Source organism: Nothoprocta perdicaria, unplaced genomic scaffold, assembly GCF_003342845.1.
Source record: "Nothoprocta perdicaria isolate Ctin4 unplaced genomic scaffold, notPer1 scaffold_13, whole genome shotgun sequence".
Taxonomy (NCBI): Eukaryota; Metazoa; Chordata; class Aves; order Tinamiformes; family Tinamidae; genus Nothoprocta; species Nothoprocta perdicaria.
Window position 1 is genome coordinate 3,171,682 of NW_020454427.1, and position 27,883 is coordinate 3,199,564.

The 27,883-nt window shown below is 42.5% G+C and overlaps 1 protein-coding gene across 1 annotated transcript in view; it reads left to right on the forward strand.

Annotated features, from left to right (window-relative positions):
* Positions 1–27,883, forward strand: part of KIAA1211 (KIAA1211 ortholog) — a 71,525-nt gene that overhangs the window by 17,475 nt on the left and 26,167 nt on the right. The window contains exons 3-4 of the mRNA XM_026033566.1: positions 10,283–10,354; positions 25,398–25,566. Of these exons, the coding sequence (XP_025889351.1) occupies positions 10,330–10,354; positions 25,398–25,566 (194 nt within the window). The 5' untranslated portion in view covers positions 10,283–10,329. The remainder of the gene's footprint in view (positions 1–10,282; positions 10,355–25,397; positions 25,567–27,883) is intronic.

Sequence of the window (27,883 nt, forward strand, 5' to 3'; positions counted from 1 at the left end):
TTGTCAGATATTTCCAACAATACTTCCTTGGACACTTGAGTGCTAACAAGTGTTGGAAGAAGCTGAAATCAGCTAAAAGTTCCTGAATTGCAAATGCTTCCTCTGAAAGGCAAAGGACAGCAGCAGAGTATAAACATCTTCCCCCCCCCCCCCCCCCCCAAAAAAAAAAGCCCCCAAAAAAGCAATGCTGGAATTGTGAATGAAAGGCGTGAATGGCCTCCTAGAGCAGCCCTTCAGGAATGTCATGCTGGAACAAGCATGTTCGTCAGTGACTTCACCTGAAGCATCCTGTCCAATTTGAAGATAAGGCAACACAAAAGCTATCAYGAACTTGCTTTGGTTGTAGGTGCAGCTGAAGCACAAATTGTCTTTAGTGTGTTCTARTGTTTAGCTTGTTCAGAGTGTGCTGTCATTCAGTGTGTGGTATCAAGGCACACTGAATTTCTGTAAAACTGGGTTCTGTGTTCATATAATATAGGGTGCTGCTTTTGCGAAAAGGAATTATGCTGCACCTTAAKAAAATTATTCAGTAGCTTGAGGAATCTCTCCAGTCTAACCTCGTTCTGTAAATTAGAAAATTTACAAAGGATCTTACATGAGTAATGACTGTTTTCTGTATGACTGGTGTGTTACATGGGAACAGAAGGAATAAAAGGTAGGTATCATTGACAACTTCTCTCAAATGCTTATTTGAAATAGACTTGCTTGTTGTTAAGACAAAAAACATCTCCTTTTTTCTTTAAATGGTCTTAGTTGGGAAGTTACTTTTTAAGTGCTTAATTGTGAGATGTTACCTGTTAATGCAGGGCGGGATACTGGCTTATTTTTTTCAAAACAGGAAGATGCCAGTTGTGCCACCACYAATGGAAAGTGCTCTGTGAATGCAGGATACTTCCTGACTGCTCTCTCTAACTGCATATTTTCATGACATTTGTSTATAAAGCTTACAGGTTCTGAGCCATCTTCTCTTCCTTTAAATAGACTTAATTTATGCATGCAGCGTGGTAGCTTTTGAAATAGCATTTTTTTTTCTTTGCTTAGGCTCAAYAAATACCTGTAGCTTAAAATACAAATATTCCAAGAGTAGGCTATGGGAGTGGCAAGATACAGTATCATCCCCAGATTGGCTAATATGGCCAAGTTCGTAAGTACAATATTCAAGACATATATTCCTATATGGAATTTGCATATAATTTTTGTTCCAAAAGAATTAAAGMCATTTTTTTTTCTACAGTGTACCCCGTGTTCTTTCATAACCCACCTCCGTATTTCGTTGTTAGAATATGCTGGGTTTTTTTCTGCAGAAAATAGGAGAAAAATATTAAGAAGAAATATTTTGTACGATGACATTTTGCTTTATGCATGTTTCTCTTCATTGTAAATTACTGTGTATGCTATCTAGTTTTTGAACAGTTGCTTTAAGACCACTTCTTTTATTTGTTTTAATATATGTATTTTCAATTTTCTAGGTTTAAATGCCTATCGCCTTAGGCTGATATTTACTGCTTGGTCCTGTCCTGCTGTCGAAAGGCTTCCATTTCCCACCGAGCATGCTTTTTGTTTTCATTGCTCAAATAACTGAGAGAATAGGAAAACCTTTTTTTTTTTTTTTCTGCTTTCCTGGAGTTTCTGATTTCATTTGTATCGTTCCAAGGAGCTTTTTTTCTCTTTGTCCATTAATTTTTTTCCTTCCTTTGCCCCTCTTGCTCTTTATGTTCATCCCGTTCATGTTTCCTGCCATCTCCCAGCCGCATTTGCCGCAGCGGCTTCTGCAGCTCAGCAGGTGCCCCTGGCCACCAGGGCAGGGGGGCTCACGGTGCTTGGTGTCCTGGAGCRCGGCGAGGGGCTCCGTGCTGGCCCCTCACCAGGAGCAGCCATCAGGAAAAAACAGCTGCATTTCTTGCAGCCACATGCAAGGGGTTTCCCCATCTTGCTTTAGATCCAAGCTGTTTATTTCCTCCATAACGAAGGAGGAACAAGCCAAAAGATGAGTTGAGAGCTGCGAYCATGTGAACTGATTTTTATGGCTAGTTAGGACATGGCCTGTTCAACACCATACTGGCTACTGACAGACTGTACTGTAGTCATAGCTTTAAATTTTTACTCTCCCTTCCCTRGGGCTTCCTCCCTCTCTACCTGAATGGTTTTATTATTTGAAATGCAGCTCAGGGTCTTATGCTGCTCCTGAAAAGCTGCCCATACATTTTTCACTATYTTAGCTTTGTGTTTCACTGTAGTCTTTGATCCCGACAACCTTGCCTAAATTGCAATTGAAAGTAGCTCGAATTGACAAAAGGCAGAGCTGTCTTCCAGACATGGTCTTTCTTTAGCTACATCATCTTAATCATTGTGTTGAAAGGGGAGCTAAATTCTCCTGTTGTAGCTGCATGGTGCTTTGCACTGTGGGGTCCTGCCATTTTTGTTGATATAATTCAGGGTAGAACAATATTACATATTGCTGTTTTGTAACTTACTCTTTTTTTGCACATTGCATATGTTACCATCTAAAAATATTGTCTAAAAATAAGACTTGTCCCTCAAAAGGGAATGGTTCTGGAGAAGAAGCAAAAGTATGAAAAAATATCCATCATGTAGGTAGCTATCACTATAAAGGCTCTTTAAGCTTTTAAGTCCTTATTTTAATCTGACTGTATGTTTCACAGAAGGACAAATGCTCTAATTCATGGCTATCTCACTAGATCTGGAAGGTGTAATGTACCATTATGAATAATACCCCTATGTAACATAGGTAATAAAGTATCTCTGTTATTGAGCCTGCTAATTTAGTTCTTTTACTGCCTGTTGAAATTTAAAGCATGGAAGGCATGCAGCTAAAGATGGCAATCTGATGGAAATAATTTTCTGTGAAAATGTTCCCTTGCATTTCCACAGCCTTTAGGTATTTAATACAGAGTTTTGGACTATAATACTGTTAAATGCTATGRTATTCTTTAAAATGGTGTTGATGTATTTGTTTTCACTATATTTGTTTATTGTATTTAAAAGGAATACTGCAAATATTATTAAAAATAACTGTTAGTTGTTTTTGTCATCATAGAAATATAGGCAATAAGATGGAAAACTCATTCTACATAACATGAGTCTTACTGCAGGACTCTGATTTGTTGGAGGTGAGAYTGACAGGTCATTTTGATATGAAATAGCTACAATTTTCATGTATGAAATGTTTAATAGTGTAATGATTCCTCTGCCCTCACCAYAAGGCTGCTGTTGCACAGTTCTGAAGAAGTTAAAGCAAAAGACATCTCACAGCAAGAACAAGTGTTTGGGTTTTTTTTAGTAAGTGAAGCTGAAACTTTTACTTGATTTCATAAACTCAGAGGTTAAATAAATATGSTGTGCTGTACTTCTTGTTTCAGTAACATTTGAAAAAATCCATGGCTGCAGCTGAAAGGGATGCTAACCAAAATGTTCACTCTGAGGTACTGGGTATTGATGGTTCAGGTACTGCAAAAATGGTGTTTTGGTTGCAAGTTAAAGAGACAGAATCCATTTTCATTTTATTTACAGGGGAAGCCTCTTCCTCATTATTTCCTTAGCGCAGGGAATCTATTTATGCCAAATAATCTCTACTCTGGTATAGAAAAACTGCAGAGTTGACYAGGCTAGTCTTGCAGTTCTTTCCTGCTGCAGACAGGTCTCCTACTGTCTTTCTTAGAACTAAGTGTTTTTATTGCTAAGTGTAATTATTTTTATTGCTGAGCAATTTTCAACTTGATTTTAGTATGCTATGAACCAAAGCATCCTAGAAGGTGGCTCCAGGAAGCCATACAGTATTCATTTGATGTTACCTATTCGGTGAAGGACTGCTCCTTTCAGTATGAGCACTTGTCTCCGTGAATGTTCTGGCACTTCATCTGTGTATCCATTTGTTCAATGCATGTGAGAAATTCTTCTTCATCTGGTAACATTTTATCCTATGGAATACCTGTCACCTCCTGTACAGCCCTATTGCTTTCATTCCCTCACAGGCTTATGGCAAAAGTTAAAGTTTAATACTGAAGAATAAAGGAAACTACCTTAAAGATTCAAAAGATAATCATTTTTAGCCACAGACTTACGGGATTTCCTCTGTTAAGCTTAAAGAAGGAAGCTCCCCTAAGGAAATCTTCAGCGATGAAAATGTGGAAAGGAATTTTGAAAAACTAGATTATAAGAAAAAGTTATTTGGRGTTCCAGTTCTGGAAGTTTTACCTTTGCTGAAGTGTTATTAAAAAGTCTCAACCATCTTACCCATTTTTTCTGTCCATGTTCCCAGCTGCTCTGATGGAAACTAGCACCTTCTAAGGAAGCTGGCCCAGTTAACAAGCTAGATAATCTCCTTTAAAAGCTTGTCACAGATGTGTGAAAAGCTCTCATCGTGAGCTGTGGCTATATAATTTCTAGTTCATSCTAGGTACAGAGGAAAAATTATATTGCTTTTGGAACGTTTATACAAAATTGTTAATGGAAAGAGCCTAGGATTCTGTCACTTGGAAGAGTGAATGGATTGATACAATTAATGCATCCGAATGAACACCAAACAGTGCTATGGAAATCTTCAGCTCATTAAAATATCCTAAAACATTTCCTGAAAAAAAAACAAATTGATTCTAGTCTGCCAATAAATCTGACCTGTGATGAGCACTAGCTGCAGAAGCTGAAGATAACGCTGCTTTTGGTGGCTTAGAGAATGGATGTTTTGTACCAAGCTTTAGGTGAGCAAGATTATCCAAAGTTGTTTATCATATTAGCACAACAGTGCAGAGCCAGGCTCGTGGTCTTGCTTATGACCATTGGCCACTGCTAATGGTAGCCTGGCCGCATGAACAGTAGAAACAAGTATCCTCCTTGTGGGGAACAAAACATCGTTGTTGTTATTATTAGCTGAGTTGATTATGAAATGGGATTCGGGATTTTCAGGTGCCTGCTCTAAAGGTCAGTTTCTCCTTATGGTTCTAAGAAGCTTGGAAGATGGATGCGGTGGTAGCTCTTAAGAATTAAAACACTCCTGAAAGTCGCTCATACAAATGCCATCACATGAGCTGCAGGTAACGTGAACTGCCAATTTTCTGCAACTTTCATGGCCTTGACTTCAAAAGTCCCAAAAGCCACGATGCAGTCATTTTGTTCTGCATTTAGGATCTACATCTATATCTAACCCATTTTAAATCATTTCTGCCTTCTTTATTTTTCTCCCTTATTTTCTTCCTTTATTTTCTTCCCCCTTCTTTTCTTCCAATCAGCTCACCAATTTGCCTTAAAGTCCCAGAGTGGATGAGTCAGTGATTTCCATCTGTATCTACTTGGATACAATTTCCTTTTAGGGATCACAGTATCTCACTCAGTAGGCAGTCATGCATTTGAGCGATTTTGACATGTCAAAACTGCTTATATTTGGTATTGACTGCTGCACTCTTCTCTGCATACCAGTAAGGTCTAGTCTTTGTGGTCTTCAGGGGGTTGCTTTAAAGGACAACCCTAGGCCCCACAGGTATTGCCAGCTCCATAAATACTCACCCTACTCAATGAAGAAACTGCAAGCAGATGAAATAAGAGGGGGTTAAAAAGCACGATACCTGATGAGGGAGGAGATTTTTTTGTGCTGTCACCACAGCAACAGTGAAGTGCGTGGGGCAGGCRGGAAGACAGCCTAGAGATGTGTTTGAAGCACCATAAATGCCGGGTTTGCTCTAAGCTCTGGAGCTCCAGCTATACATTGAGGTCGAGACCCTTCAATGGGAAGAGTGTTTTTCCCCCTCTTCAGTTCTGTCTTCTCTCTCTTCACCTATAAAGCCAGGAGAAAGTCTGAAAATTAATATGTTGTAGTGCTGCTCTGTGCTCATGGGCTTTTGGAAGCCACAGGAGTGAAAATGCTTCTGTCTCTTTAAAATGGTGTGTGATATTTTGTGCTGTGCCTGCTGCTGAACGTGAAGTTATTTGAGTGAACAGAATAACTTCTTGCGTGCCGAGGTGTGAGGTGACCTCATTATTCTCAAATCTCTTTCTGTTTTGCAGTGCTTTTTCCTCCTCTCTACCCTTTCAGCTGCTCTGGTGTTTATATTTCTGCTCTGGCTGTGTAACAGAATTTTTTTTTTGATGTCACAGTCATGGCAACCCCAGTTGGTTAACTGAGACAACCTGGCAGAGATTTAGCTGCTCATAGGTGAGAYAGTAACAGAGTAAAACTGCAGCAGGTTTGTGGCTTAATGAGATAAAACTTGGCATCTGCCCCTGCTTATTTTGGTAAAACATCCAGTTGAGGTAACTTAGTTGTGAATCACCAGGATGTTGGTTAACAGGAGAGATGCTTCGTTCCAACAGAGAGTTCTGGCAAAGGCTTTCAAGGTCACCTTGTCTTTGTCTGCACCACATCAATGCTTCAGAGAGGTGCCGTGCTGAAAGCACTTGATAAATTGAGTGCTCTGCTTACCCTCAGACCAGCTCAGCGTGGGGAGATGATGCTTCACAATCCATGCTCGCTCCTGAGGAAAGCTGCACATCCCCTCGGAGTCTCTGAGGAGAGCCCAGCAGTGTTGCTTGAGAGCTCCTGTTATTCCCTCAGTGTAGTTCCTGAAGGAAATGGTCTGTCTAAATACACATCCCATCTTTTACATCCTTAGTTATCATTCTGAAACTTCCTGGCTTCTCCTGGAGTGATTTTTGCCCAGTTTATTATATTTCACTGTCCTTTAGGTGGTTTCTCTTACTAGCTTCAATATTTTCCGCTAACTTTATGTAGCTCGGAGAACTTAACTGGTAACCTGGACTTATTTAACCAGCAGGTAAGTCTGATGGCTGAACATGTTTCTTGTGTGAAAGTCTGGCTTCCGTTCTGAATATAATCTTGCACCAGTAATAACCTGTAATGCCTCAGACTTAAGGTAATGCGTAATAGAAGAAGAAAGTACATTTTGTTACAGTAAACAAGAAATAAACATTGATATCTAAAAATATGTATGGAAAGGTCTTAGCTGTTTTGATTGCCCATCATCTCCAAAATAAGTCAAGTTGAAATATGAACCCAGCCAAACTGGTGAGAGAACAAATTCCAGTTTGGCATCAATTAAAATATTTCTGAACATATGTTTATGAATTCTCATTATTGCTGCTGCTTCTAGCACCAATTTCAAATGTGCTATCTTTCCTGCGTTACGGATTTTAGAAAAGCTGCTTCAGGATTTTCCAGCTGCCTTCAGTTGAGCAAAATGATGAATTTAAGTTTATTGTCATGGCTAAATCCTATTGAAAACCTATGAAGAAGTTCTGAAGATGCTCGACTCATTCCTTGAGGTTTCCTGAACATCATTCTTAGATTATTTTTTCCCAGAGGTACCTCCAAGATTCTGGACAAATGAAAATCTGCTTCCCAGCCTCGCCTGCGAGATTSTTGATCTATGCTACGTTTTTTTGATTAACCTCAGATCTGTGGAGCACATGTGGAAACAGAGGGATAGCCGGAGAAAAAAGGGCTTCGCAGAACCCCTGTGGAGAGGCTAGGCCCACTCATAAGGTGATGGGATAGAGAAAATGTGCCTGGAGCATGTTGCCTCTACCTGGAGTATGTGAAAATCCACTCTTTTTYAGGGAATCTTTCAAGGAAGCCAAAGGAAATGCTTTAGTGGAGCTGCATAATCTAGACTACAGGTGGGGTGTTTGTCTCCTTTTCAGGTGCGATGCGTGTCACTTCCATGTCCAGCAACAGAAATCAATTATTCTGTGCAGAAGGAAATGTAAACCTTTTAAATGGCTATTTCATAACACACTTCAACTGTTAAAACCTACCTTTGTGTGAATCAATGGAAGGGAAAAAAGCCTTTCTTCTCTCTTTAAACTTTGACCATACAGAGAATTTACTCAATTTGCCCTTCAGTGCTCCTTTATTTAATGCTTTGTTATGTAAGAAAAATTTACGTTTCAACTTTCACCCCTGCTTAAATACCTAGTCAGAGAAAGGTGGTGGCATTGGTGACAAGCAGATGCAGGGAGGGGATAGCCGTTTCTAACCCTTTGACATAGAGGACTTGTCCACCACTGCTTTTCTTGTCTCTTGTCTGAGTGGTTTTGTGCCTCAGTTGCTGTTGCAGAAAGTTATTTGATAACCTTGTGGGATGATTAACACTGTGCTTATTGTCCCTGATGTGGGGATTGTTTCAGCTGACCTCATCATTCAGACAGCGATACCAAATCATTGGCTAAAATGGAAAAAAAATGGTGCAAAATTTGAGTATGACTAGATGCTTCTAAGAGCTAGCTCTTGGCATTTGCCCCTTTTGGTATTGGAATGTTCATCTGTTGTTTTCCAAATTGAATCTACACTGTGGGGTTCAAGATGATGAAACTGCAAAAGAATTGGAGAGCTGCAGAATGTCTCCAGAGAAGCAGCCGCACTTGCATCCATAGATCAGCTGATCTGGTGAATTATTTGTTTTAGGGAACCTCCTTCCCTCCATCGCTGAAACTGAGGAAGCAGTTCTTCTAGGTGGGTCAAAATGCCATGCATTTTGTCAGACCAGAGTAGTTTTTCATTTTCTTTCTTCTTTTTTTTTTTTCTTTTTTCTTCTCTTTCCTTTTTTCTTTATTTTTTTCTTTTGGCTCTTTTTAATTAAAAATGAAACTGGGTGAAAGTCATTCAGCTTCCGAGAAAGTTTCATTAAAGAAATAAAATGTATCCCTGAAGACAGAAGTCCCTAAAGTCACTATTAAACATAATCAAGATAAATCTGCGGAGAATTTGGTGCATGATACCTCAAAAGGCAGAGCTATAGTAGAATTATTACTCCAACTTTTTGGTCATGATCTCTCTTTTTATCTTCATCTCTTATATTCACTTCCATCCCGTTTATCTGCCTGTGTTTTGGGGGAGTGASGGGCAGTGTGTACATATCTTCAGAACTTAGCAATTGAGGCTACTGAGCAGCCAGGATTTGTTTCTCCAAATAAGCTGTGTTTAATTGACCTTGCAGAGAGATTCAAGAAATCATATCTTACTGAATGCAGTATGTGCAATGGATTAATTAAAATTCACCTCTATTAAGGACTTTTTCTTTCTTAGTTTGAAAGTACCCACCATTGGTTTGCAAATGCCAAGAGCCTCTGATTAAACCATCAGATGAACTTGTTTTGCTTTCACATTAAGAAGATACCAACTCTCTGATAGACCCTGTTTTTTGAGCAGAGCACTTTTTGGTTCARACACCTTCTGGGGGTTAAGGTCATTTTAGCCCTTGTGTTGATTTTTTTTCTTTGGGTAAAACCTGTAAAATAGATAATATTAAACATAGTGAAAGACTTGAAAAGAGGGCACTGAAAAGGAATATTCTGTACAGGATTTTACTACACTAGAAGCTATTTGGGTCCTGGGAGAGGTGAAAATTAGACCACTTATTTATATGCCAGGTCTAGGAGCCAAGCTCTAGAATACGTTATTTTTTCCTTAGGTCATATTTGCAGAGAGCTTTTCATGGAAGACTGAATCCTCTGCGACAGGAGCTACTGAAGCCCTGCGGGGTATGATCCAGAACACAGAGAAGTGCTTTGGTTCAAATTGTGATGTTTTTAGAACTACATAGTGGAGTCTTTGTTAGGTTTTCTATTCAGAATTTCCTTGCTTTCCTAAAAGAAACAACAACGATGCCATTCCTTCTACATAGTTAATGTTTCAGGTTCATGGTACTAGAGGTTGCTTTAGAAAAAGTGAGCGCCTAGCACAATTTTTCTTGGAAAATAGAAGCCCTCAGCTCTCAAGATTTCATTATTGGCATTTAATTCCTCTTGTAAAGTTGAAAACATAGCTGATAACTAATGACTGTGTCTTTCTGCCTTTTTAAAATCTGCTGGTGCTGGTTCACAGCACCYGTGAGGAGACGGTTCAGATGTGCCTGTTGCCCTTGTGGAGAAGGTAAGGCGTTGGGGCCTCCTGGCTGGGGAAGTCTGTAAACTGTATAAAAGTAGCGGTATAAATTAATGCATCAAATGAATGTCACATGAAACGTCAGCCAGAAAGTCTTATTGATCAATCTGCAATCACCTTGACTTTTCCTAGCTAAAGCCTCATCAGCACTTTTTCCCTGGAAATACTGTTTCCCTGGAAATACGGCTTTAGGAAGTGTTCAATAAAAGCAGTGTGTGGAAATACATGCTCAGCTTGGTTGGTAAGGCTGTTCCTGCGGGTTTATTTTTTTCATTACAGCCTGTCCTTCAGAGTTCTCTTAAAACCAACAAAATGTACCAAGCAAATTCTTCTCTTGGGTGATTTTCACAGCTTTTGTTTCTTCCTCAGAGAAGATCAAGTCTGGAGTTTCTCTGACTTCGTCTGAAATTGTAGGGATGATCAATTTGTTTAAGAAACCTTGTAAGTACTTGACTGATTCTGTAGCGTATGGAGCACATGATGTCCTGTCATTTGAAAGCTCGTTGTGAATTTTTTGTGGCTTTTTCTGGAACACTTGGAGCGGGGAGCTGGCTGAGGGGGAATGTGCTGCGCTTTTTGTCTTCAAGCAGGAGCTGCTGCTAATTTTGTGTGTGCTGCTTTCGTCCATTTTTATGGGAGCTGTAATAAACAGCATGTGTGTGAAACGGAGTCAAAGGCAAACCAGAGAGCGGGTTCAGTGGCTTTGCAGGTAATTCCCTGGAGCATCACTGGGAGATATCTGCATGACGGGGAAAATTGACTTCCCCTAGTTTATGATTCTTTTCAAATACAAAGTTTTTCCTTACCTGTTGTGATGGTCCTTTTAACTTATGAGAGTTTAGAATTGATGGATTTGAATTTTGAAGTAATATTAAAGTATGTGTTCATGAAGGACAATCCTGATTATTTTTCAACACTGCCAAAATGCTTTTTATTGTAGTTTTAATGTGAATGATTTTTTCTGTATTTGTTGTCAAATATTATCATCTTTTAGTTGCACTGATACTAACTTACGTTTATTTCTTGTAAAGGGATTTACAGAGCTTATTTGACAAACTCAGTATTAATTTAAATGAAGCAAATGGACTCAAGCAGTATTAAATTTGTACCTGTGTGTAAATATGAAGCATGGGGTGAGCAGCGATGCTGCCTCAATGTAGTGTCCTGTCCACCGTGGTGCTGTTTTGGGGGCTGAGGGAGGAGGGGGTTACCAAATTGTTTCTAATGTACAGGATTTGCTTTGAACTTAAACCAAAGGTTATTACATTAACACAACAACAGCTGGTCAATAGGCCTGTCTCAATTCGGAAATAAATAGTATCTGTTTCCATTAGAGTGTATGACGTTCCACACAAGGTTGTGGGACTGGCAAGAGCATCAAGAGGGAGCAGGGCTCTTGCCTGATTCCCTGACTGCTGACTGCAAAAGGCAGCAAAGCCCAGGGTAACTGGTGGCTGGGCCAGGCTTTCTGCCAGGGAGATAAAGGAGAGATAAGGGAATACAGTCAATCCCTTTTCAGCAAGTTATTTAATCAGCTGTAATTAGGCATTTAAGGGATGGAAGAAGTAAGGAGACTTACTTAGCACTGTTGAGGAATTCACGTGGGAAGGAGAGGCAGAAGTGTTTGAAATACCTGGCTAGCTCCCTGTTGTCATCTGTTAATCATTCACACGTCCCTTTCATTTGTATTTTGTTGAGAGCAGCAGAGTAGGCTTGAAAATATAAAGAAGCCCTTAACTTCCTTTGGGAGAGAGTGGGAGTACAGCGTGTCCATTCAGTACGAGGGAAGGAATTTACTTGTGTGAAGTCTTGAGACTTTTTTAGTTTTCTTTTTGTAGGCAACTTCACCAGTGGAATGGTGGGAAGGACACTGCTTTTCTCTTATGTGGCATTCACACTTGTGTTAACTGTTATTAGCTGTTATATAACTAAGCTACAAATTCCAGAGCTGGATTTTCCCAGAATCTAGTGCCTAGTTTTAGAAAAACACTAGCTGTAACCTTACCATGAGATAAATGGAGCATCCCTGTCTTGTCTTATCCTGGTTTTTGTGGTGGATCATTAGCGAGCACTGCTGTAAGGACTTGGAAATCTCTGGCAGCTGTGGAGGGAAGTTCTTGCTCGCTGCCACATCAGGACTCTGAAGGGAAACCTGTGACCACAGCCACTTTCTACCTCACAAGATAAAGAGCCGACTAAAATACATGTGTTTCCTGTGGGTATCAGAGTTCTGTGGGTGAGATTTGAAGTAGAAGAGTAGAGGGAAAGTGGCAGCCTCTTCTAGCTGAGGAGAGCAGTGATAATTCAGTGTGCATTGGCTGTCCTGTTTGCGGGAACATGCATCTGTGCTAGGATTTCATTTTACCTCCATTTTCTGACCCTTTTCTATTCTAGAAAGTTTTTCTTTTCTATCTATCATGGGCTTCGGCACTCCCTCAGGGAAAGCAGCTTTTTCTCTCAACTTGGTAGAGAGAATTTTGAAAATATTATGATGTTAAAATATTGTTTCTATTGTCTTGGGATATTTGTTCATTTCTTATCACTTAAGAGTACAATCGAAGAGGTGTTCGTAAGAATTTGCAGAAATCCCAAATGTGATGGCATAAACATGGATGCATCCACAAGTACTCTAGATAGCATGGGAGTCTTTTTATACTTTTAAGAACGTGAAGTTTTAACAGCTCCTAGGTGGAGACAGCCCCTAACTGGGTAGCTCAGTGCTTTATAGGGAAGGTCTTCATTACATAGCCTTGCTGAGATTGCTTCCTAGGGCCCTTCTTTTGCACTGCAGGACCTGGCTGCCCATCCCCACAGGTCAGGCGTGGGTTTCAAATTATTCCCCTGTAGCTCCATCAGACTCTGCTTTTGGAAGTGGGACACTGGGCAAGGTGGAGTTCCTGTCTGAATGGCCATGTGATGCCTGCATTACATTCTTACTATTATAAAACAACTTATGCTTCATAGGCTGCAATTACTCAGAACCTTTTGCTTTAATGTACACACGAAATTATACTGGTAGTAAAATGCTTCCTGAAATGATAGGAGGTCTCTGCCCAGTGCAGTTGGGAGACTTCCCTGTTTCACTGGTTTCCTGATAAATAGCGAAATTAAAACCTGTCTCCTTCCTACAAGGATGGAATCTCTCCATGTTTTTCTTTTCCCATGGCAGACGACCTTTATTTTTTCTGGAATGTTATTTTACTAAATGATGTGTTCTCTTCACACCAACTACAGAGCAGAGCGCTGCCCAAGTATTTCCCAGTCTTGCCCAAGGCAGGAGTGACCCCCCGTTCCAGAGGCACATTTTTCCCCGCTGACTATGCGGATAATAGCAGGATGACTCTACAGAGGGGACTTGGGAGATCCTGAAGAGCAGGTACAAGCAAACGTAACCTGAGTGGTGGCACGGTGCAGCGAGGGCAGGGCAGACGTGCAGCAACGTCAGGTCCTCAAAACTTACTGGCTCTGCAGAGAGCCCGTTTCGGCAGAACGGAGCTGGGTCGGGCAAGGCTGCTCGGGAGGCTGTGCCTTGGGCTTCAGCACCCTGGAGGGCTAATTGCTGCCTTGCTCTTGCTTTGGATCTTGAAACAGAGGTTATAATGTTTTCCATTTGAAAAAAAAAAAAAAAGAAAAAATCCCTGCCCCCTTCTATGGACACTCCTTTTGCTTGGGGCCATATAGTGCTGGTGACTTCTCTGCATAACTTGCCCACGACTGGTGTCTCTGGAGCTGCTGCTTGGGATTCCAGTCATGCTGGGACGGAGCTTTGTGTTCCCACTGAGGTTTCCAAGTGCGGTGCTGAGAACTCCTTTAACCAAGAAGTCTGAGGGCTTTTCTACAGGTAAATTTTTCAGTATAGTGGTTGGAATCACTAGCTGTATAAGTAGACAAAATGTGATGCTTCAAGGTTGCAGTATAGATTGCCTACTTGTGATTATTCAGAGATGTAAGGTCTCACAGGTGTTTTCACTCTCTTTCCTTCAGCCTGGATTTAAACTTCCAGTCTTTTGGCTGAGAGGCTTTTGGCCTCTTTCATGCAGCGCAGGTGATGCCAGTGGGAGGAGGTGCTGCTCTCAGTGCTGCCAGGCTAAAATGTTCCCAGCTGTGGAGCTTGTGCCCAGGTACCAGCCACACCAACGTGCAGGCGGCCAAGGCACCTCCGCGAAGGAGAGCCACAGGGAGACAACCTCTTTCATCCTCTATCCGCTGTCCCTCGCCTCCTCACCCTCAATGCTTTATTTAACTAAAGCTAAGGAACACATTGTCCTGCCTTCTTGGAACAGCTTAGTAATAAGCTTGTGTATTTTTAACACCTATTTAATTATTTTTTGTTAAAGTAGTGGAATCTTATTGCTCTCCTTGGTCATCTTATTTCCATTCTGTTTGGGTAAGCAGTTATCCAGGTTTTACTTTAGCATACACTTGGGCTTTGAGCTGCAGCGTGGGTGATGCCTTTAGAGGATTCAGCTTAACACGATCAAAAACTCGTCTTTGAACCACATGTCTGACTGTGGTTACAGAACTGTCGCTTTTGCTTTGTTTTGCCTTTGAAGGTTGAAGCAAGTAGCACCCATCTTCCTTTTAATGAAATGGAGTTTCAATTCATGTATCACAAATATGCAATGCCAGGTAGCTATTGTGTACTTTGCAGTTTCTCCCCAGGTTTGCCAGTGAGCTGCAGTTTGCCGTACCTGAGAGACTTCCCTCTCAGCAATGCTGAGCGGCTTTGCTCACGTTAGCTCTGTATTTGCTGGCATGTTGTAAAGGCAGCGRATCCTGAGGCAGTACAGCACCTTATTTGTAGCTGGTTAATTTTCAGTTTACAATTTGAAATACTTAAACTTGAAATTTGTTTGTGCAAATCAGCCAGAGAACAGATGCATGTAAGAACAGATAAACAGAGCAGCTCGAATAGCATTTACTGAGAGTAACACACACATATTGTGAAGATTCATATCCTGGCATATAAAGACATGTCTCTGCTTTTGGGCCTGCAACAGCTGATAGATCAAACCTGAAAGCTGGGAGAAATCAAGGTTTATTTTGCCATTTTAAGGCATATTTGCATTGCTGTTTCCCATTTTATTCTGATATAGGCAGTGAAGCATTTTGCAGTTTAACTCCAAATAATTTTCAGTAAAAGGATAATGGTTGCACTCTGTGCTTGAAAATCCTCGCTATAAATATTACTTTTCCCATTCTTTTTGTCATGATTAAAATGACTGCCCATAGTGCAAAGCTGCTACTACTGTTGTTTTCGTGCTCAGCTTGACAAATCTTTTGGAGCGATTTGGAAGACTTCAATATCCAGGGAATGCACACTGGATTTGCTCTGTGACGCTCAGCAATATCTCAGCCTCCAAATGCATTAGAATCACAGAACCTTTATGGTTGGGAGCGACCTTCAGGAGCATCATATACAACTGTAGATGCAAAACCCTGGCCCCAAGTGCCTCATGGACAAGTTTCTTGAACACTGCCAGGRACGGTGACTCCGCAGCTTCCCTGGGCAGCCTGTTCCAACGTTCACTGCTTTTTCCACATAGAATTTTTMTCTAGTGTCTAACCTGAGAGAGGTGTGTATATTTCTTGAGATTAGGTGGTTGCCTAATGCAMGTGGATCGTTTTTATTCCCTTTTCTTTGGCTGCTTGTTATTTTTGTTCTTTTACAAAGTTCTCATACAAGTTCTCAAGAATTTGTATCCCTGGATTGTGCTTTCTTGAAGTGGAAAAAGATTGTATTGGTGTCACGGAACAATACTAAGCATTTATAGTCTGGATGATTTGGAATCTTGGAATCTATGATCCACTGGTTTCCCTTGGCAGCGTTTACGTTTAGCCGTCCTCACCAGCACAGAAAGTTTTGTGCTTTAATTGGCCAAGTTCCCTAAATCCTATTTCAGCCTGGGACATAATAAATAATAAATAAATTTTCAGTGTGGTAGGTGATTTTGGAGAGAACCCGTTATCTCTGCTGTCAGCGAGATTTAATTGGGTTCAACCTCTATGAGTAAATTTAATATATTTCATCAAATTAGTTGTGATAATGATTTGTAATAACAGTGAAAAGTGTGATCGGGTGAAGAGCCTCAGTGACAAACTCTGGCTGGGAACTGACAAACTCTGGCTGGGAACTGAACCAGCGTGAAAATAGGAAATCCTTTTGTTCCCACTGCCCGAAGGAAAGAGAATGCAAGGAGATATTGGAGCAAGATATGTCTGGATGTACTTTAGGGATAAAGTAAGCCGTTCCTTTGCCAACAGACCTTTTCATAATTGAATTACTTTAGATATCTGCAAAATGTGTAGGTTTATAAATGCTTGACTGTCATCTTTTTTTTTATGCCTGCTTATCTTCCTCTCTTTTCCTGTTGCCCATAGTGAGCAACTAATTTTCCCCTATCATTATAAAATAGATCAGATGAGGGAAGGTGAGATTTCACCTAGTAGCTTTTTTTTGTAGGATTTTTATGTAATGTTTTATGTTAATGAATATTAACAGCATTAGCCAAATACATTTGATGGCAAAGCACCCCATTAGAGTATTTTATGAAGTGAACATTTAGCTTTGCAAAAACGAAATAAAAGTGTCCAAGAGTTCTTAAGCTGTAAAATTGCATTGGATTTTTCTGAGATTACCTGTCAAGAAGTGTTTCAAATGATGTCAAACTGTCAAACTTTTTTTTTTTTTTTTTTTTTTTTTTTTTTTTTTTTTTTGATTCTGGAAACAGAGGCAGACTGCAATCTCCATAATTCTTCAGTTGCCTCCAAACAGCTAGAGCTGCACTAAAAATGTACATATTAGATATTACTTTTGATCTGTGCTGTGACCTTTTCTTCCTTAACAAATAACAATGGGAAAATACTATTTTTATTCTGTATATTTCACTATCTTGATGACAAGATGAGGAATTGAGTCAATTTTAAGCTCCTTTACTAAAGCAGATTTAGTATTTAAGAAAGTTGCCAGAAGTTTAACCCTGAAATCTATAGTTCTCTGGCTGTAACACACAACTTCTTATGCAACTTCTTGTGTCAGTCCTAGACCTAGACTAGGGCAACCCAGGACAGAGTCTCTCTAAATTGGAATAAGGATCTACCCAGCTCTGGTGTATTTAGGTGCTGCAAGGCTCTTGGCTGTGTGTGGAGGGTGGTAGATCTTGTTCCTGAAGGGACAAGTGGATGAGAGTGCTCCCGTGTAGCCCATCCCTGGTGTCCTCCTGTTGTGGCTCTGCAGAGCTCAATCCCTGCTCTGTGTTTTGACTCCGTGGACAGGAACCCAGAGCAGGTTCTGCACCCTCCATGGCACTGACTACGCCGCATGAAATGTTACCTCTCGTGGTGTTTTGCTGTGTCAGTTTGAGGAGTGGGTGCCCTGATTCCTTTCAGCCRCCTTTGCCAGCAGAAGAATGAGGATGAAGTTTGGGGTTTTCACCTTCCCATTTCCCTACTTCTCACTGCTGGCATTTTGAGCACACAAAGGCTTGCTCAGGTCTTTGCTTTTATTAGCGAAATTGGCCAGAGGCTTTCTGAGTGTCAGAGTTTGTGCAGTTCTTTTCTTAAGAAATAGCTGATCTCCTTTCTACCCAGCCCCAAACTCCAACACTGTGATGTAGTTCTGCAAAATCAAAGCCCATCATAATTAGTTCTTTGTGACACTGTTTGAGTTCAGATTTAACTTTGCTTCTATGTAATTCAAATGTTTTATGTGTTTTGGGTTTTTTTTTTTTTTTTTTTTGACTTATTGCAGAATTTGCAGATAGCTCTAGGATTTCGGCTTCCTAAATTTGGGGAAAAGAGATGAATTTACCACATGCTATTTGAATTTACCGTGATAAAACTGAGTGGGGACATAATGAAAATGTTTCCTTTGGTATAGTTGGCGATTTGCTTGGAGGAAGACCCCTTTTCTTCCTGACTTTCTGCTTCACAGGACACACAGTGTAATTTTACCTGTGGTCCATTAAGTTGTTCTAAAAAGCAATACCTGAAAATCAACTGTTCCTGAAACCGGCACTAAGTAGGTTTACAAATTGAAAATTTTGCTCCTTTAACTTCACCTGACCCATTAAAATATTTTGTCAATTCATGTGCATTGCAAGGATAGAATTCTTACATAGGCTATAGTGGCAGAAATTCACTAACCTGCAATTATATAAAAAATGGAAAAAAAAAATCACTTAAAGCCTTTCTTGGACTCTTGTCAGTCACAGCGAATGAATAACATTTCTATCTGCTGTTTATCTTCATTAATTAGTTCTTGTTGGTCTGTTTAGTGACGCTGCTTTGAAAGTRCTCCATAAATTGCCACTTCTGGAGCTTCCAACTGCTGTATGTCACAGACTCTTCAGACTTCAATTTGAGTTAGGCAATGAAAGCAGAAAATACTCTTTCTGAATTTTTCCTGTGAAAAGAAACTTTAATAAGATTCCTTTTATCTAGTGCTCAAAAACAGAATATGGTGTGTCAAAGTGCCTCAGCAATGTATTAGTTTGTTCTTCCATGCATCTCCTTATATAAGAAGGAAAATAATCCCAACCCTTGTCTAAAATATATGTGGAAYACTTGACTGCTTGGCTTGTCCATGATTTATGAGCTAAGTCTTCTCAGACAGTTGGCTCTCCACCTCCCTGCACCTCCTGATACCCCCTCTCTGTCTCTGCTCCAAGAGCTCTTTCCACGGGATGACTTTTCCCTTTCTCCGTAGCCGAACTGTGGTGCTGCCTGAGAAATTTCCTGTGAACAGCTCGTGCGGCCAGTTCTTCCTTCCTTTTCCTACCTGATCAATGTGAACCTGATAGGAAAATGCCTCAGCAGTGTTCCCTAAATRCACCAGTTCATAATAGTCCCATATTTTCTCTCATTTCTAGTATTCTGCTCTTCAAGTCACCCAGTTTTTCTGGCATTCTCCTTTATATTTGAGATACCTCTCAAGTTTGTTTTAAAGCTGTGTATCAGTAGCATATTCCTACTGTTTGTGCCTCTTTCACAGAAGGCTTTGGTTGGGAATTTCATGCTCTGTCCATGAGATTGTTTGCCATGGTAAACCAGTACTTTTTGTGAAGACAAACTTCTCTCACCAGAGAAAAAATGGGACTTGATAYGACAGAAAAATTTTAGCTAGTGCCATATAAAACTTGTTCCAGAAGCCAGAGTTGCAATTGCAAATAGAAAGACTTCATGTAATGTAATCCACTACAAAAAAAATAATCTTAGTAATCTGGATGTAGGACCCTCATTTATCAGCAGTTTGTACTGACCTCAGAGAAGTATAGAGGACCCTCAGGAGGCAGGGCCAGGAGATATTTGGCCAGTTGTGACAGTGTTCTGGCGTTTGGACTGCTCTGCAGTGGCTCCCTTCACCTTTGGAAGCCTCCATTTATATTTCCATCTGCAGTTTAGCAGGTCCCTTACAGTTTTATCTACTCTCAAGCAGGAACAGAAATGAGTATGCTGTGGGAATAGGGGATTCTACATCATTTTTGCACTGAGAGAGGCATAAGCCAACATCTCTTCACCACTTTGACCTCAAGCGTTTAGCTCAAATAAAACCCGCCGTACTGAAAGGGTCTGGCATGATTAATTCTAGTTGATAAGTCTTGCCCTAGTAAAATAAATCTCTCTCCCGTCTGTTACGTAATGGATGAATATTTTATTGGTGAATCGAAAGCTCTTGCAGTGTCCTCCTTTCTCAGCTCCTTGCCTGCAGCTCCGAGAGCCCAAAGCTGTACAGGCAGCTTCTGTCCTGGTCTGTGTTGTGCAKCGCCGGCGCTGCAGCCCAGCACGTCACAGCACGTCACCAGTGGCTGCTGTATTTACCTAGCCCTTTGGCAAAGCTCCTTACATGCAGGAACTCTACAAACTGCAGATCCCCAGTTGTTTTAAATTCCCCAACTGCTTGCTGTGCCACAGAGCACAGCAACAAGAATGAAGGTCTCTGCCTGCAGTGAGGTTTGCTGCTGAAGTTTGCACTGACTTCTTCCCAATCTTTGCTCTGCCAGGAGTCCCCCCTATGCCCAACCTCTCCCTGTGTGTCCCCAAACAGCCTTTCCTAGGTTTAGCTGTGTCCTTCAGAGCTTTCATGGTCACGCAAGAGCAGTGGCTTCCCAGGCCTGAAGGTAATGGTGCTATGGGTGAGGGAGGTCGGATGCCACTATCTGCAAGAAGCAGAAGAACRTGAGACTTTCTGACCTCAAGTACTGCTTATTGTGATTCCTAGTAAAAAATAATGAGTATAGAAATCCTAAGATTGGYTGGAAAGGATGTCATTTATAGAGTTAATTTATAGCTCAAAGAGGGAGAGAGATGTTGCTCTTGCCGTGAGAATGAGACTTCTGAAAATGAGAGATAGAAGTGGAATAGCGCAGTGCTTACTTTGCTTTAGTTCTGTTTAACGTTGGCAGGAACTTGCACTTCTGCTCTTTATTCCTCCATTAATTATCCTCTTTATTATCACTAAAGATAACTGTGGCAATCCTCGTTTAGGGGACACGAAGGTACTTTGAAGTTACCTTGAGGTAAGATAAGAACTAAATGGCTTTTACTTTTTCTGTTACTTCCTTGCTCTATAAATAGAAGTGTTGAAATGACTCCTTGATCTGTATGATGAAGACTTTTATGTGGTGTTTGGACTTTTAACAGGATTTATTATGATGATTCATATTTTTTTTTCTAACAGCTGACTATCTCGGCTACATATGGCTTGTTTGGAAGCCTTGGTCTCTCTGAGGAAAAAAAATCATAAAATGATTCTGTAAATGTTCTTGACTCCCCAGGTGGCAAGGGAGAACTGATGTTTCTGGAAAGTAAGGCTGGTTTTTACCTTGTTATGGATACTGTAGGTAGCCTTGCTAGTTTGTATCGGGTAATCCAAGAATGCCTCATCTTCTCCATGGGCCACAGTTTGCAGGAGAKAGTATCTCTTATAAGATCACTTGATACTCTTGGAAAACCAGACAGACTTTGGCCTGTTCCTTTTCCTTAWATTGCCTAAGTGTTTCATGAGACTTTTGTGGCTGCATCAATTTGTCCTCTTTGATAGTTCCCAGTCTTGTTTTCATTTAATATTTCTGTGATTATATGACCCCATCCCTGTCAACATGGAAGTGTTGCCTGCTTTCCATTTCAAGAGCATTTAGAGGCATCTAGAACTAAATGTTTTGCCCAGCTGGGACTTGAACTCATTGCTAGGAAGTCATGTTACTGGATTGGAATGACAGTCTCTGTAGTGTCAGTCTTTATTCCCTATTCCCTCTGACTCTTTGGTATTTGCACTTGCCTGTTACATAGGGGCTGCTTCCACCTATCTTAGCCTCAGCTTTCCTTTAGCTATATGTGGAAGAGAGGGCAGTGAACTGAAATAAATGGTGCAGGTGGTGATCCAGCTGTGCATGTGGAAGCTTTGGGGAAGCTCTGTGCTCCATGAGGGCACAGTGTGTAGGTGTGAGTGTGAGAGAGAGGTTATTGATGCTGAGAATAAATATCTGAGCCATCTTTTCCTGCTTTAAAAGTTAAGTCTTTCTTTATGTAGCGTTCGGTTTATTGTGGACTCTGYGCAGTTTTTGAAGGGCATCACAGAACAGAAATCTCGTGGATCTGGGTGATGGCTGAGTAGCTGAACTCTAAGCTGTCATAGGGTAGCTGGTCACCTGGAGCGGTTGCTGCAGCTTCGCAGCTGAACCTCAAAGGCTGCATCTGCTGCAGGGGCAGCAAAGCCCATTGCAGCYGCCTTCAGCTTCAGCGGGGAGCAAGAGGGCTGAAGGAAGCAGTGCAGGAGAACTGCCCGTCCTGCCGGTCTCCTCTCCATTGCTGTGAGTGGAGTGACCGCTCTTCTCAGTGGTGGCCAGTGATAGGACAAAGGGCAGTGGGTACAAGCTGAAACACAACAGGTTCCATCTCCATGTGARGAAGAACTTCTTTACTGTGAGGGTGAGGGTGACAGAGCMSTGGMACAGGCTGCCCAGGGAGGTTGTGGAGTCTCCTTCTCTGGAGGTCTTCAAACCCTGCCCAGATGTGTCCCTGTGCTCTAGGTGTCCTACTGGAGCAGGGGGGTTGGACTAGATGATCTCTAGAGGTTCCTTCCARCCTCAACCATTSTGTCATCTGTGGCCATGTGCTGCCTTCGTGATGCCAGTGCACTCTGCATAGTTCYGCATTAGGCCTTTCACATCTTTATGCAGCTGACAAATTGTATGACAGGTTAAAGATTATTCTGATCTGCTCTGCCGCCCTGCTGGCGTGAGATGAGAAGGGAGCGTTTGCCGTGTGCGCCGCGTTGTTCCAGCCTGCGTAGCCAACTTGGGGTGTCTGTTGCCTTCACGCCTYGTGGCTTTCTGTGATTCAGAGCTGATTGACTGTTTTACTGTTAACTGTTTACAGTGGTTTGAATGAGAGAGGCTTGTAAACCAGAAAGAGAAAAAGGTATAATTGCTGTATTCCCATGTTCTCCCCAGGCTATATTTGTAGGATTCCAGCTTGAGTGATTAAGGAGAGAAGAAAATGGATCTCATAAACAGACTTATTTCCTGGCTAGTTCAACAGTTGTCTTGACACAAGTTAATTGCAGTGGGTGCCCCCCCACCTTATGCCTTCCCTATCCTTTTTTTTTTTTTTTTTTTTTTTTTTGTACACTTTGTGCAATATAAATAGAAAAAAAAGGATTGAGCCTTGTTTGAGCTCTAGCATCAGAGACTTGAAAGGCTTCTGAACAGGGTGTGCTCGGTTGTATTGCCAATGGTCTGATTCCTTGTAGCCAATTACTGTTACAGGAAGCATTTTGCCCTAAAGATTACAGTATCCCATATGTTCCTCTGCAAAATCTCATGAAAAGCATTACATAAATAGGCCTTACCTTACTGGCTGATCACTCCCTCATTGGAAACTTGGGTTTGATTGCTCCTTATGTTTGTATCAGCAGGATCAGGAACAGTGTGCACAGTCTGTGCAGGGAAGGGGGACGATCAGCTTTGAAATGAATCATGAAGCCTGATTTTAAAAGTTCATATTTAGAAATGTGACAAGTGTGATGACAGGATACGGAGCAGGGAGCAGCTACAGGACCTGTTAAGTCGCATGGAAAAAACAAGATCTTGGCTGAAGACAACCTTGCTGATTTTCACCCATTTYAACCCAAAAGCTGTCTTGTTCTCTGTTTGTTCAAAACCGACAGTCACAGTTGGTGGATCACTTGGATTTCAGAGCACAGTTGGAGTTCATAAACCAAGACATCCTGAGGTAATGCCTAGATATATCTACAGACTCTAAGAGAAGAGGAAACAAGGGTAAATTGGATGAGTGACAACAGAACCTTTCTGTAAAACTGCTCTAGTTAGATTGATTTATGCTGTAAATTAATTACCCAGGAGAAATAATATGGCCCAAAATCTTCCCTTCCAAAACAGGCTGAGGAAAYGGGCAATGCCAAAGCCATGGAAAGGAGCTTTTCACGCAGTCCCTGGTTCTCAGGGCTTCTCTCCTGTGTGCTCAGCCACTTGGTTTGATCATTTTTCTTGACAGTCTCACAAGTGTTTGAAAAGTTGGAGTGGCCATGGGCTAGAGTAATGATCTCTCTCTATGCCTGCCTGTCTGTATTGTTTTATATATATTTATATATATATATATTTTCAAGATATATTTGTCAAATTATGAATTGAGCAACAAGTAATTGGTTTGGCTGGAGACGTTGCAAGCAGGTCAGCAGTTTGGAAAGTGGAGCTTGGGACGGGGGAAATGAGACTTCTGACTCCCCTTCTGCAGTGCTTTCATACAGGTGAAATGGTGCTGCTTCAGGGATTGTTTATTCCCCTACGTGTTCACTGTGGCACACGGATTTGGGATCAGAAAATTCTAATGCCAGGGATTGGATTTGGGGTTCATAACTCAGCAGTTCTGCTTTCTGCCTTAGAGCCACTGCTGGGGTGCCTTGTAGCCTGAAAGAAGTTGTGCGGATCCCTTGCGTCCTGACTGCCCAAGGAGGAGAAAGCTCCCTTGGCAAAATTCTTTGAGACCTGTAGAGAAAAGGCAATGCCAGTGCCTATTGCATTTTAGACTTCGTTAGGTTAGTCTAGGTTTTCCACTTCATAACCAGGTGCAGATTGAATCCCAAGGGGTCAGTCGCAGGTTTCTTGCTCTTGCAGAAGCTGTGGCTTTGAGAAGCCACCCTTGGGCTCAGCCCAGGCCAGCTGGAGCCTGCTCCACCTTGGGAACAGCCAGACTGCCACGTGCTCGGGCACGTTCCCTCTTTCTCCATCAGCCCTGAGTTATGCTCCAGGTATCTCAGGGCGCTGGGGGGGCAGCTGGATGCGGCTTCACCGGGTGCAGGTGTAGCAGAGTGGAGCGTAAAACACGGTGAGGTCTGTAGAGTCCTGCAGGGCACGGCTGCTGCTGCTGTGCCAAGGGTTTCCACGCGTGCACCTTGCAGCCCAGGGCTGCTTTTGATCTGCAATAGCTCGTAGGAAGAGTCTAGTGTGCAAAGGGCAGGTATATGCACACAGAGAAGTGCATGCAGGCTTTAATTAGCCTGTGAAAATATTTGTCACCAATGCAGGATGATGCTTTTCAAACTGGAGTGTGATAGGAGTCTACAAGTTTTTTTAGAAAATAGGCCGTCTGAAGTAAATCCAATGCAAAATTAATTAAAGACAGAGAAGAAATGAAGCTCTTTGATAGCTGGGATGATTTAGGAAGTCTTTGGTGCATTCCAGCCCAGAGAAATTAATCTCTTTTTGGCTGTGGTTAACAATAACTGTTGGTGTTTCTTTTGAATACGTACTGTGGGGAAAAATAATATGAAGCTGCCTTTTGTTTCGTCGGTCTGAGGTGAGAAACGTTGCTTTTTCTCTGGTTTACTTTTTTGTTCCTTGTTCCTGTCTCTGTCAGTTTTGTCTTTTTGCTGTGTTTTTCAGCCAAGCTTTTGAAACTTAAATAACACAAGAAAGAAATGGTGGGTCAAATCTTGCCCTGAATAACTCGGAGGGAAAAAAAAATAATAAAAAAAAGAGCAATTGTATTGATCTGTTGATATAAAGCTGGATATTTATTGAAATAACACCCCAGCAAACACACAGAACTTTATCCTATTCCCTCTGTCCGTTTGCAAATTGACTTGTCCATGTCTGAGGCTACGTAACTGAAAATACAGCAGGTTATTTGGGATCCTTTGGATTCAGGGCAGAGGATGCGGCACCTGCTGCCCGGGGGTGACCAGAGCTTGACAAGACCAGGGCTTGTCTGTGTGTGCAAAGCACCCGACAGGAGCGCGGCGCAGAGGCCGGGCTCGAGCCCGCTCGTGTCGGTGCCAGGCCGTGTGCGGGGCGCCCATCCTTCCCCTCCCGAGCGCTGCAGGGCTGAGCGCGGCCGCGCGAGGCTCCGGGGCGCCGGCGGCTCCGGGGCGCTGCCGCCCGCTCTTTGCCCTCGCTCGGCTCGGCACGCGCCCGCCCGCCAAGGCGCCACGTCCCTCAGCCTCTGCTCCTCTCGCCATCCGCAGACAAGAAGAAAGCCGGCAAGTTCCAGCCTTTCAAGAAGCTCTTCGGCAAGAGGAAGAAACGAGAGCCGGCGCCGGACTGCGGGGAAGCCACGCTGAAGCCGAGCCACTCCTTCGGGAATGTCTGCAACGGCGCCTCCTCGTCGGACGAGGAAGCCAACGGAGGGCTGAGGTAAGGGCGCCCCGTGGAGCAGGAGGCCTCTGCAGCAGCAGCGCCTCGCGCCCCGTTTGGGAAGCCAGGTCGCTGAGGCTCTCCGGAGGTGCTCCCAAGGTGCAGCGGCTCCCTTGCGCTGTTTGTCACTTCTCTGTGTCTATACAGAAGAAATCATGGGGTTAAGCAGAAATGAATTTGCATCTGGTTTTCCAGTTGAACTCCACTGTGTACATCTGAGTAATGGTTTAACTGGCATCCTTGGTTTTAAAACTGGGAGAAGGAGAACGTGAGGTGACCGCAGCAGGTGCTGTATTGGCTACCTCTCTGTGCATGGCAGCATCTGTGGGTCAGGACTGCACCGTTGTGCTTCACCCTATCCTCTCTGGTTTTTGCATTGCAATTAGGGTCAGCAGGCACAAAGGTTTTACTGTGATCCCATCTGAATGCAGAGTAGAAGAAGGGAGAAGGGCCACGGGCAATCAGATCATGTTGCAGTGACAAGGGTGCTTCTGTGCTAGTGGTAGCGGAGAAGGTAGCTGAATAAACATGTACACACACATCCTTGCACAGACAGGCAGGTAGAGCAGAGTCTTCACCATTAAAAATGCAACAAGAAGGTAGAGGGGAGCTGGAGAATTTGCTGCAGAAATGATGGGAAAAAAAGCATTAGTAAAACTCACCAAATAAACTGCACAGAGTTGCCTACTCAGAAAGCAACTGAATGAGGGGCAGAAACAATGAAAAAAGTGCAAACTAAGTGGGTCAGTAATACTTACTTATCTTGCTAACCTTAGAGATGTTAGCTGACTCCTGATTAAATCCTATTTCTTGGGAGAGCTGTCCCCATATCCTKTCTGTTTGCACACCAAGCAGTGCAGGTGTCTAAGCAGAAGAACACAGAGCAAGTTCTTCTGTTGAAGAAATGGGCATCAGAAACGTGACCCTTCATTAGCACCTTCAACAGYATAAAATCACAGCTGTGAATATGAGAGCACTACCAGCAGGGGAAGGGGTCTCATCCGCCCGACCAGCCCCGGTGAGGACTGTGTCCAGCTCCCCAGCATGAGGGAGATGTGGAGCTAGCTGGGAAAGTCCAGTCTAGGGCTGCAGGGATGGTTGGGGACAAGGGAGATGTGGAGCTATCCAGGAAACGCCATCCTAGGGCTACAGGGATGGTTGGSGACCTGGAGCCTCTTTCCTATGGGGAGAGGCTGAGAGAGCTGGGCCTGTTCAGGGATCTCATCAAGGTGTGTGGCTGAAGGAAGGGTGTAAAGAGCATGGGGCCAGACTCTTTGCAGTGGTGCAAGGTATTAGATTGCTTTGGGGATCTTAGCATTGCCTTCCTTTGTTGCTTTCAGTAGAGCAGTTTTTATTCCATTAGACATTTTTGCCCTTGGTATCATTTTAGATGTTAATATCTTTACCTGCAGCGATTAGCTGTCAAAGTCATAAAGTTCTGTGCAAGCTGTCAGCCAGTAAATAAATGATCATACTTTCTGTTACACACGTGCAAGTGGACCAGAGCAAATATAAATATCTATTAGTGTATTTAATATAGCTAAARTCCTTTGTTATTTTCTAAAATCCTCTGCATCAAACTCTCAAGACTGTTCAAAGATCATGTGTTATAAAGAAGGCTAATCCAAGTTAAAATTTTACAGCAAAAGGGTTTGGGAATGATCTAATTAGGGTAGTGAACTCTATTTCTTCACTGAGTGTAAAATCCATTTTTGTTTGTTTTCACATGTCTCATATAGGCTGTTTGCTTTATTCTGGGGAGGGCAGTTGTTATAAGGAAATAAAGAACAGAAGCTGCTTGAGGAAAGCGGAGGCAAGGAGGGAATAAGCCCAGGCCGAGCAGCGCCCGTGCGGCTTCCAGAAGCGAGCCGGAGTTTCCCTGCGGCCGCCCGGGCTCCGCTCCCGCGAGTCCCGGCGCTGCCGCCTGCAGCAGCCCAGGCGCCCCGAGCGCCGCCGCTCGCTCCCACCAGCAGCCCGCTGTCCTGGGYGCACACTTCGGCCTGCGTGTTCATGCAGCTCGCTTGGTAGCTGCCGAGCGGGAGCTTTGCTGCTGTGGCTGGGCCTGCCCTTCCCTGTGCGGTTCTTTTTCCTGCTTTTGTATTGCTTTTCTCAAGTTTACAAAGTTAAAACTGTATTCATTAACTTCCTATACAAACCCCAGGAGTGGGGCAGTAGAGGTGCTTATTACAGGACAGTCAAATTGCTTTTGTGAAGCTTAGTGCAGTCTCTAGAAGCTGCTGTTCGGGGACCGTGATTTGGCACCTGGTGTTTTTTGTGTTTGGTCATTTGTCACAGCTGGCMCTAAGCACACGTTCAA